Genomic DNA, 12,009 nt, shown 5'->3' with positions numbered 1-12,009 from the left:
ATTCGCTCGATCTATCCTGTCTATACCTTACATATGCTTCCTTCTTTTTCTTAACCAAACCCTCAATTTCTTTAGTCATCCAGCATTCCCTATACCTATCAGCCTTTCCTTTCACCCCATCACGAGTATATTTTCTCTGAACTCTCGTTATCCTAATTCTGAAGGCTTCCCATTTTCTAGGCATCCTTTACCTGCGAACATCAATCAGCTTTTGAAAGTTCTTGCCTAATACTGTCAAAATTGGCCTTTCTTCAATTTAGAACTTCAGCTTTTAGATCTGGTCTATCCTTTTCCATCACTATTTTAAATCTAATAGAATTATGGTCGTTGGCCCCAAAGTGCTCCTTCACTGATACTCAGTCACCTGCCTTGCGTTATTTCTGTAATAGGTACATCTACATCTACATTCATTGCCATTTGTTGGTACGTGCCAGTATGCTCGTAGTGTGTTTGCTTTCTCCATGTGTTGTGCTGTATTCAGTCTGACGGTCATGCGCCCTTTGTCGGCTGGTAGAATTACAATTATTTGTCCTTCCTGAGTCTTTTAGGGCTTTCCTGTTTTGGGTGTTAAGGGTATGTCCTTCTCTCTCTGTGCTTGTAATTCAGTCCTCATACCAGTGCGGCTTTTTTGGTGTCTGTTAATGGTCGAATATAGTTAATAGCCGCAAACTCGACCAATCATGAATAGATCACTACACTACAGGTAGCCAGCTCCACTGGTAGGATTAGACTGTTTTTGTCTTTCTATGGCTTTCCTTTCTTGTGTTGAGGGTGTCTCCTTCTCTCTCTCTACTTGACACTGGGGTCACTCTCTGCCTGATGAGCTGTTGGGTTTCCCTTGCGAGTCCATTGTTCTTCAGAGTGGCTTTTTATGCTGCCAGGAAACCCATTTTATTGGCATCACTGTGCTTGTAATTCAGTCCGCGCACCAGTGCAGCTTTTTCTGTGTCTGTAACTGGTCAGTCTGACAGGTTCTTTATCCAATGTCTGATTTGTCGGCATTGATGTTGTGGGTGAGTTTGGTCAGTTTCTCCTGTAGGGCAAGTCTTTTCTTTCTCTTGGTTTTCTGTTGTTTCATGGAGATGGCTACGCCTAGAGTTGTGATCCATTGGTGGTTGGTCGAGTTTGTGAGAGATAAAACCTTCTAATCCTACCAACAGACAGAGGGTGCATGACTGTCATACTGAATACACAATACTTAGAGAAAGCAAACACACTGCTAGCAGATACTGACATATACCAACACGACAAGTGAAAAATCACTACATGGTTATCCTGATCATTGCTCTCGTCTTGAGTAGATTTAACAAGACAGATTTCCAAAAGAAAATGAAGCCAGAGGAAAACAATACATACCGCTTCTATGGAGTCCCCCAGGTTCACAAACTTGGGGCACCCTCAGACCCACAGTTTCACTTCTGGGAACATTGACATTCAGGCTAGCTAACAAACTGAATCAAAGACTAAAACACCTAGTGGACAACTCATCCCACTTTATTTATTCTGCCCAAGAATTCTTCATCATCAAGGACACCAAAATAAACGAGGTCAAGATCATGGTCTCCTTCAATGTGACAGCACTGTTCACCTCTACAGACACCTCCTTAGCCAAGGAAACACTAACCTCACTACTCAAAGGACCAGGAATGCAGGCAACCTACAACACCAACACCATCAGCAAAGACAGCATCCTCAAACTACTGATTCAATGCCTCAAGACCCACTTCATCTTCAATGTCCAGGTATATAAACAAACCAACGGAACACCCATGGGATCACTGGCATCAGGATTAATAGCAGAAGTTGTCATGCAAAGACTAAAATGGACAGCAGTGCCAACTATCCAGTCTAAGCTGTGGTTCCGCTATGCACATTACATCTTTGTCATTAGAAAACGCACACAGCTCAAGGAAACCGATCAACTTGTAAAAGAAATCCTCACCAGCATAAAATTCACCAAAGACAAAGAGAACAACAACTGACTCCCCTTCCTGGCAGGAATGATTGAACACAAGGGGCAATGGGGAGTTCCAGATCAGCATAGGAAGCTTCCTGCACAGACCAAGTACACAACTACAACAGCAACAATCCCAACACCCACAAATGGAGCTGCATCAGAACATTGTTCAAGTGAGCCACAACACACTGCAGCACCCCAGAGCTGCTCAAAGTGAAAGGCCACCACCTACACGACTTTGGAAATAACACACTCAAAAAAGGGTCGTCCGCCGGTACCGACACGACAGACCACAACAGAAAGACACAACACATCTCGACACAGTCGCCATGCTGCCATATATTAAGAACTTATCAGAAATGACCACTAGGCTAGTCCAACACCTGGATATCGCGGTAGCCCACAAACCAACCACCACACGACAACAACTACTAACAAGTATAAAGGATCCCATACTCACAGCCAGCAGGGCCACGTTATACAAAGCACCATGTAAAGGCTGCCAAAAGCACAACATAGGGCAAACAGGAAGGAAATTAGCCACCAGCACCAAATCGCCACGAAGAGACTTGACCAGCTATCACTTGCATCCTTACACACAGATAATGAAGGACACTAATTCCACTGGGGCAACGTAACCATCCTAGGACAAGACAAATAAGATATGCATGGGAATTCCTGGAACCCTTCCATTCAACCTGGTACTGCATTAACAAACATGTAGAGTTAAACCCCATATACCAACCACTAAGAAACAGAACCAGCAACAAAACCGAAATGACTCTACCAACCCCAGCAGACCCAGACACACAAACAGCAAGCTGGAAAGAACACCAATGGTTCACCGGAGGGGCACTGATAATGTTACCAGGAATGGTGACGAAACTTCTGTGAACAAACTTACCAGCTCAGTGAGCAAGTCAACAATCTCATCCACAACCTAAGCTACAAATCTTCTTGATTTCTCTGATATAATATTTTTCTTGCTTATCCCTACTTGAATGACACTCCGAATCACAGTACAGTGGTCAGTTCACTTATCCTCCTTGCAGCGTGAGCCCTCATCTACCCCAGAGCAAGAATTTTGTACCTATTAGACAAGGGCATTTGTTGAGTCTCCTCCAACGCCAAATTCCGTATCCAATTCCTGCGTCGCTCACAGTTAAATCCTCCTGCCCTAACTGCAGACCATATTTGATATAAATAATCACAGCTGAACAACTGTCTCCTGAAAGCATTCAGCTGAGTCTCCCCATCCCTGATGTGTTGCAGCACCTACTGTTCAGATTCCAGTTCATCAATTTTGAGCCAAAAGTCCTCAAGCAGCCAACCTTTGCAGATATGATCACAGAATCACACGTGCATCCACTGGCACCCATATCCTTCAGCTGTAATACATTGACCACCAAGTCATCTCTATTCTATTTAACTAAATAATTTAGATGTTGAATATTTTAAAAATAAATTTCCTTACTGTACTTTTCAAGCAAGCTGCTCACTTGCAGGAAAATATTTGAAATGGTCAATAAACATACTGCCAATACACCAAATTATTTCAATAAATCTTTTATATGATTTTCTAAGTTTAAAACACAAATGATGGCCTCGCAAATGCAATTTTTCAAACTTTCCATTTGAATAGTCTGCAGACCTTCAAACAAGATGAATGCTTAATTCATGAGAAAGCTTGCTTTGAATCAAAAATCTCCTGCAAAGTCAATGTTTAATTCGTGAAAAAGCCTGCATTTAAACAGGTTTTTCCAAATTGGAATAAGGATCTATACAATCAAGTGCAATATGGTATTCAACCAATGATATGCAAATGTTTAGCTTTGCTTCCCTTCCTCAAAAAACTTTGTAAACAGCCTTAAAAGCATTATGCAAAAATTATATTGCTATAATATAATCAGAAGTACCCAGCTCCCCAATATAGGGGAACGGAGTTGAAATTTAGGATTAATCCAGTGTGACATCTGGATCCCTGATAATTATCATCCCTTCCATACTTTATACTTCCAAGAATCTTCGGAATAAAAATCCATAAAATCCGTAGATCCTCTTCTGTACTGCAGCATTTGCTGTTTGTATTTCACATTTCCAGAAATAGCATTATTTTGCTTTTGAACATCATAAATTTATCATAATCTCCCAGTTTTTGCAGCTTTATTTCAAAAGCCCTAGGTACCATACGTCTTATTTACCTGCTTTGTACTTTCAACAGATTATTGCACATTACCAAGCATTTCTCATTGTTGCACTCTTCCATTGAAATTGGATCCTTTGCTACCTTTCAGGACTCCTCATTCTTCCAACAACATCAATTATATTCAAACGATCTTACCAATTGAAAACTTTCTAAATTATTTTGTGCACAAAGTCTTTCTGATCAATTTATCTGTGTTGATTTATCTGTAATTTCTACAATAACCAACTTATATAGCACTTGAACTTAACTCTTCATTTATCATTTTACTGATAAGGTGTCACTGAAAACCAGTTCCTCATGAGAGAGGTGTTAAATATAATAAATTATATAAAGGATATAGTGTATTGAAAGCCACTGCAATCAAATAGTTACTTTTGAAAAAGATGATACTAACTTGTTTGAACTTTCTCAAACTGGCTGAATTAATTTGCTATAATGATTCTGCAATTATTCTACATTGGGGACAATCACTATCTTGACCAAATTCTGAAGACTGTTGCTAAAATATTGATGAAAGATTTTTTCTGAATTATTGAACATTCCAATTTATACATCTTTGACCAACAAATAATTCCACAAACTAATCAGAGACGTGTACTGGGACAAAGAGAAACCAGACATATCATCACAAAACATGAAAGTGAATTTATCTTATTTGCTAGGAGACATTAAAACAAAATAATTTTCTGTCAAGTCAACATGCTTGCCTATAATCTTGTCACAATTTTTTGACAGACTTAATTAAATGTACTAGATTTCATAAGTACTGATGTATCACAAAAAAATAACATTGGCTCTCTCTTCAACTTACATAGTAAATATAATTAAGGATGGAAATTAATGAGGATTCAAGGTATCAGATATATTCAGCAGTATTTAAGATTCCTGTAACTTTTCCACAATTCAAGTCAAATACTTTATTTGCCTAAGCATAAACAAACTATTGAACACCATATACTTGAAGTGAAGTTACTTAAAATATCAAGTTGAGTTGCAACTTGATATTTTAAGTAATTTTTATTTTTGTTTTTACTTCACGGATTTAAATTTTATACTGCCACATAAATGGTATTTCTTTGATCATTACCTGGTGATTGACAATCCATTTAACTGAAGGAACAAACACTTCTATACCCCAAACAGAAATCTAGAAAGTCTCTGAACTTTTCCTTATGGAGGATTTGGAATGGGGCAAGTGTGTGTACATTTAATAACAATACTTATTTACCTTCCTTCTTTGCAAATCTTTCCTGATCATATCGGTTGTATGCTGCTGGAATAGGCTGTTTATTTCGCAATGCTGGGTCCTGCAACACATAAAATTACACTTATTATCAAACAACAATTACAAAATTACTTCTTTGAAATGAAACATAAAATTTAGAGGGGGAAAAAGAAAATTGAGAACTTAAAATTGAAAATTTAATAACTGAGAATTGAGCAAAGATTCATTCAATAAATGTACAACCACAGGGTTGGTACTACTTGGGTATTATATGCAGAATAGACTTTTTTCAAAACTTAAGGGCTATCTAACATGACAAACAATAGATCATAGGATGTTTATAGTACAATATCATAGTATATAAAGGAATTGGCTAAGTTGTTCACATGCACAAATCATTACTTGCATAGTTCGCATGTTTTCTACGTGAAACTAAATCATTTGCACCAAAAATGTTTATGTTTTACTCTGTTTTAACATTTTAAGTGGGAAACTAACAATGTGAGACAAAGGCAAAATTGCTGAGATGCAGATTACTTGTACATGAACAGCAGATGCAGCACTAATACTGGTTTACTTTCAAAATCTTATTGCACCATTCTGCCCACCCATTCCCAAGATAACTTTTTGGAAGAGCAGTCCAATTTAATCCAAATCTAAATGATTTGATTTGACCCCTATTTCAAAAATCATTACAACAATTTGTCATATTTTTAAAACATGAAAAGATAATGTGTGTGTTTGTTCTTACCGGTTGTATTACATTTTGTGGGGGTCTCTGTTCTGGTGCTCTTCCTTCCTCCCTAGCTTTTACTGATTGTAAAATTGCAAATATGTTCTTGGAAAAATTCTGAAGGAAGGAAGCAATAGAATCAGCTGTGCAACACTCAAGTATACATAGAATACAATAGCATAGCATACAATTTAATACAAAACTGGTATCTGTGAACTCGACAAAAAAAATTATGATTTTGCACAATTGAGAATTAAACTGGACTTCATTCCCTTTCAAAATGTTGTATACTACCAGAATATATGCAAAAGAATTCTAGAATTTAGATAACACTTTCTTGTGCAGGCCTTTAACTTAAAGCAATTAATCAGAAACACAAAGCTGGCACATTATAGCTGCTGGATAAAGAAATACATTAAGAAGAACATGAAATTGCTCAGGAATTAAGGACATTGATAATCATCGTAGTTGGGCCTGTACACTGAGCTAATGCTCATTATCGTGAGCTCAAGGAGATTAGTAGCACCAAGAGGAAATTGATGCATCGGCTTCTGTGGGGGTAAACTGAGAAGAAAACCAGACTCCAATGAAACGAGTTCGATACAACAGTTGGAAAACGACTAAATCAATGATTACCAAGGTGAAGTCAGGGAAGAAAATAGCAATCTATCCACAAGTAGTTCAGAGATTTCCAAGGTCACAAAAGAAACCTCAAAACCTTAGTTTTGTGAAGGGCAGGTCATGCCTCATAAACCTTATTGAATTCTTTGAGAAGGTGACTAAGGAGGTGGACGAGGGTAAAGCGTCTAGATGTGGTGTATATGGATTTTAGTAAGGCGTTTGATAAGGTTCCCCATGGTAGGCTACTGCAAAAAATACGGAGGTGTGGCATTGAGGGTGCTTTAGAGGTTTGGATTAGGAATTGGCTGGCTGGAAGAAGACAGAGGGTAGTAGTTGATGGTAAAGATTCATCTTGGAGTGCAGTTACTAGTGGAGTTCCGCAAGGATCTGTTTTGGGACCACTGCTGCTTGTCATTTTTATAAATGACCTGGAGGAGGGGCTAGAAGGTTGGGTGAGCAAGTTTGCGGATGATACGAAAGTCGGTAGTGTTGTTGACAGTGAGGAAGGATGTGGCAGGTTACAGCGGGATATGGATAAGCTGCAGAGCTGGGCAGAAAGGTGGCAAATGGAGTTCAATGTAGGTAAGTGTGAAGTGATTCACTTTGGTAAGAGTAACAGGAAGATGGAGTACTGGGCTAATGGTCGGATACTTGGTAATGTGGATGAGCAGAGGGATCTTTGTGTCCATGTACACAGATCTCTGAAAGTTGCCACCCAGGTAAATAGGGCATATGGCGTACTGGCTTTTATTGGTAGAGGAATTGAGTTCCGGAGTCCTGAGGTCATGTTGCAGTTGTATAAGACTCTGGTGCGGCCGCGTCTGGAGTATTGTGTGCATTTTGGTCACCATACTATAGGAAGGATGTGGAGGCACTGGAACGGGTGCAGAGGAGGTTTACCAGGATGTTGCCTGGTATGGTAGGAAGATCATAGGAGGAAAGGCTGAGGCACTTGAGGCTGTTTTCTTTGGAGAAAAGAAGGTTTAGGGGTGACTTGATAGAGGTGCACAAGATGATTAGGGGTCTAGATAGGGTTCTACAATGAGAACCTTTTGCCATGTGTGGAGTCAGCTATTACGAGGGGGCATAGCTTTAAATTAAGGGGAGGTAGGTATAGGACAGATGTTAGGGGTAGATTCTTTACTCAGCGATTCATGGAATGCCCTGCCAGTAGCAGTGGTGGACTCTCCCACTTTATGGGCATTTAAATGGGCATTGGATAGACATATGGAGGATAGTGGGTTAGTGTAGATTAGGTGGGCTTGGGTCGGTGCAACATCGAGGGCCAAAGGGCCTGTACTGCGCTGTATTTTTCTATGTTCTATGACACCTTTAAACACAACTGGCTTTAGCCATGTTGAATTTTACTCACCTTCAGCACAAGGATTATTTTTCTTTTAGAAACTAGACAAGCTTACAAACAGATTGACATTACATATTTACAAGGATATCTCAAGAACATGAGAAAATGTCAAATGATCAATTTCTATTGTACAGCCAGCCATTTACAATCAAATTAACACATTGATATATGATTCATAATACTTTTAAGTCTGATAAGTGGCTGGTTACATTTAATATTTTGTTTCATAGCAGTGAAATTGCTGATGTTAATTTTATATTGGACCTCAATGGCTCACAACCAATTACTACTTTCTTCATCTTAACAATATGTGGTATAACTAAGATCAGTTTGACTCAGAAAGTGCATGAGCATATAGCCCACAATTATCCTTGCTAACTATCTAACACTAATTTAAGGCAAATTTATAATTTACCTTTAAAAGAAATTGAAAATACATTGGTTCATGATTCCAATTGGTCAACTCAATTTATATCTGCATGTCAATCTAAGTTATCAATGACACTACATAGATGATCCTCATCTGGTCATATTAAAAAGTGATCCAAGTAAGATAACAGCACCAGAAATCACAATATCAATAAAGAATATTCGCTGTCAAATAATTAAACTCAGCTTGAGCCCAAAGTTCAGAAAAACTGAAGGTTACCAGCCAATGATACATTTTAAGCAGTTAACAAAGAAACAAGGGAACAGCTTGAATTAATTGAAATGTTAAAAAGCCCTTAAACAGGGACAAATGAAAGACTTCTTGAATTCTGAGTAAGGGGATGAAAACATTCAGGATCAGCAACAGTAAAAATACAAGCATGATCCTGAATGGTTTAACGGAAAAAAGAACAACAAGTCCTGCAGGAAAAAATGTGACTCATGAGCATAAATTTGTGAACATATAAGAGAACATTAAAAGGATGACTGCCTGGGCTGCAGAGCTTTAGTTATAATGAAAGATTGGATAGATTAGAGCAGAGGATACTAGGAGGACTATAATGACTAGAGGAGCATAGAGTAAACGATCAATATTTCAGAAAAATATTGGGTGCGGATGTTTCCTCTAATGAGAGAATCTAGAACTTTCACCACTGCTTATATAAAGGGGAACACCCCTTTCAACAATGTATCAGGCAAAATTTTCTGAGGGCTGCAAGTCTTTAGAATGTTTCTTCCTTAAGTGCTTTTCCAGTTTTGCATTAAAAGCATTTATTCTTATTATAACAGCTATCATAGAATCTCTCAAGTGCAGAAATAAACTATTTAGTATATAAGAGTCTGCACAGCCCTTGCAAGAGCAACCCGTCCAGAACTACCATATCTACCAAAGTTAATCCATCTAGACTACATATCCCTGGACACTAGGGCAATTTAGCAAGTCTAATCCACATAACCTGCAGTTTTGAACTGTGGAAGGTAACCAGTCAACTGGTGTGAACGGTGAAAACATGCAAACTCCACACAGGAAGATAGTCACGCAAGACTGGAATTGCACCCTAGTCACTGGCGCTATAAGGCAATGGTGTTAATCACTAAGCCAATGCACCAAGTATGTCTTGTTCTGAATTTTCTTTGCCATTTATTATAGACTCTCATATTTATCACTGTATTCTTAAATTTCCCACAGGTGAAATTTTATAGCTACCATTACAGAGACTGGCTTTCAAATACTGAATTATTAACAGAATTTAACAGGTTCTATCGATGTCCCAAAAGATTAGCCTGAGCTCCAGCTTAAGGTTCTGTGACTTTACCACTCATTATATTACCATCTGCCTTCTGTACCTGTTCAAACTGCCTTATTATCTTCAAACATTCTTGTCAGGTCTCCCGTTAGCCTTCTTTTCTTTCTAAAATAAAAGGTGCTCCAGTCTGTTCATCTTTTCCTTTTAGATACAAGAATTGAGAGGCTTTATCATCTTTTTAAACTTTTTTCACACCACATTCAGTGTCTCTACAAATAATACGGACACAAGAAACTCTCACTGTCCTTCAAAAACAGCTTGACCAAGGGTCAATGCAAGTTTAACCTTTTCTGATTTCCATTCTACTCGAGGATGTACTTGGAACGGCAACTCATCTTTTCATTTCCTATTTCAGATCTCCAACATTCGCAATTCTATATTTTATTTTATATCCACAATTTCTGGGATTTTTCCCCCCAATGGTGTACTTATTCAGCTGCAGTAGAACAAGAGAAATTCAACTCAGCAAACTCTTTCATAATTATAACCATATCTTGAATCGGACTCAATGCTGCCAATTCTCAGATATTTCCAAATGTTGATGTTCTCAAAGCGGCTGAAACACCAGACACTGGACTGGATAGTCTGAGAAGTGGCAATTGCAATCAGATTGCCACACCACTCCTACTTCTCTATTTCGAGCTCCACATTTCAAGTAGAAGATGCTAATCATGACTCTTGCAGACTTGTGGAGAGTTCCTTAAATCTAACAAGTCCCTCATAGTGCAAGGTAATTTGGGGATGGCAAAGAATGCCCCTTTGTCAAGGCAGTTGGTGTATTTGGTGCAGTAGATGTCGAACAGCATAAGTAAGGTAAGAGAGAAGTTAAGGTGCCAGGTATATACATGTAGGCCAGACCAAATGAGGACCAAATCCTTCTGTAGGATATTAGTGAGTCAGAGGTCTACAGAGTGCTAGGACCCCAGGTATTCACAACATGTATTACATTATTTAGAAGCAGTAGTGAAATGTGCTATCTTTCAAATTTGTAAATACTGGTTGGGAAGGTGAACCATGAACAGGTTACAGAGATGTTTCAGTGTGACTTAGTTGAATGAGTGGGCAAATGTGTGGAGGGTAAGTGTAATGGGATTTATTGTAAAGTTATCCACGTTGTTAATAAAAATAACAAGGCAGATTATTGTCTGAATGCAACGGATTGGGAAAGGGGAAGTGCACTGAAACCTGGGTCTCATTGTACAATCTTTACCGAAAGAATGCAAGTAGTGAAGAATGCAAATGTTATGTTGACATTCACAGCTCAAGGATTTGAGTACAGGTGCAGGGATATTGCGCAACAAGTATGCCGGGCTGTGATGACACCACACCCTGTAGTACTCTGTATTTTGATTAGATTAGATTACTTACAGTGTGGAATCAGGCCCTTCGGCCCAACAAATGCACACCGACCAGCCGAAGCGCAACCCACCCAGACTCATTCCCCTACATTCACCCCTTCACCTAACTCCACGGGCAATTTAGCATGGCCAATTCACCTAACCTGCGCATTTTTGGATTGTGGGTGGAAACCGGAGCACCCGGAGGAAACCCACACAGACACGGAGAGAATGTGCAAACTCCACACAGAGTGTCGCCTGAGGCGGGAATTGAACCCAGGTCTCTTGTGCTGTGAGGCAGCAATGCTAACCACTGTGCCACCGTGCCGCCCACTGTACTGTTTTGGTCTTTTTATCAGAGGATGAATGTTCTAGCTTTGGAAGGAGTGAAGAAAAGTTTGCTAGAATTATGCCTGTGAAGGCAGGAATGGTGCAAGAAATTAGACTGGATTAGTTTAGACAATATTGACTGAAGTTTAGAATAATAAGGGGGTAACCTATTAATTTCTAACAGGACTTGAAAGGGTAAAAGCAAGAAAGATGATCCCCACAACAAGGGAGTCTAGAACCAGGGGTCACAAATGTGACTCCAGATCCACAGCAAGATGGTTGACTCCCAAGTGCCTTCTGAAAGCAAGCCATTCAGTTGCATCAAGCACGATAAAGTTTCAACAGAAAAATGAAAGTGGACAGAGCACCTTGCACTGACATAGGCACCAGAAAAGCAATAGCAGAATGAGTTCTATCAACCTTTACTACCATCTGGGGTTCAGTGCAAAAATTGGGAGAGCTGTTTCAAAAAATCAAGCAACAGCCTAACATAGTCATACT

At 39.1% G+C, this 12,009-nt stretch overlaps 1 protein-coding gene across 1 annotated transcript in view; it reads right to left on the bottom strand.

Annotated features, from left to right (window-relative positions):
- Positions 1-12,009, bottom strand: part of cdc73 (cell division cycle 73, Paf1/RNA polymerase II complex component, homolog (S. cerevisiae)) — a 322,523-nt gene that overhangs the window by 243,402 nt on the left and 67,112 nt on the right. The window contains exons 8-9 of the mRNA XM_060830176.1: positions 6,140-6,238; positions 5,392-5,470 (exon numbers count right to left, since the gene is read on the bottom strand). Of these exons, the coding sequence (XP_060686159.1) occupies positions 5,392-5,470; positions 6,140-6,238 (178 nt within the window). The remainder of the gene's footprint in view (positions 1-5,391; positions 5,471-6,139; positions 6,239-12,009) is intronic.

Source organism: Hemiscyllium ocellatum, chromosome 9 (genome assembly GCF_020745735.1).
Source record: "Hemiscyllium ocellatum isolate sHemOce1 chromosome 9, sHemOce1.pat.X.cur, whole genome shotgun sequence".
NCBI lineage: Eukaryota > Metazoa > Chordata > Chondrichthyes > Orectolobiformes > Hemiscylliidae > Hemiscyllium > Hemiscyllium ocellatum.
The sequence above is the reverse complement of the archived record's forward strand: the minus strand, read 5'-3'. Positions and strand labels throughout refer to the sequence as shown.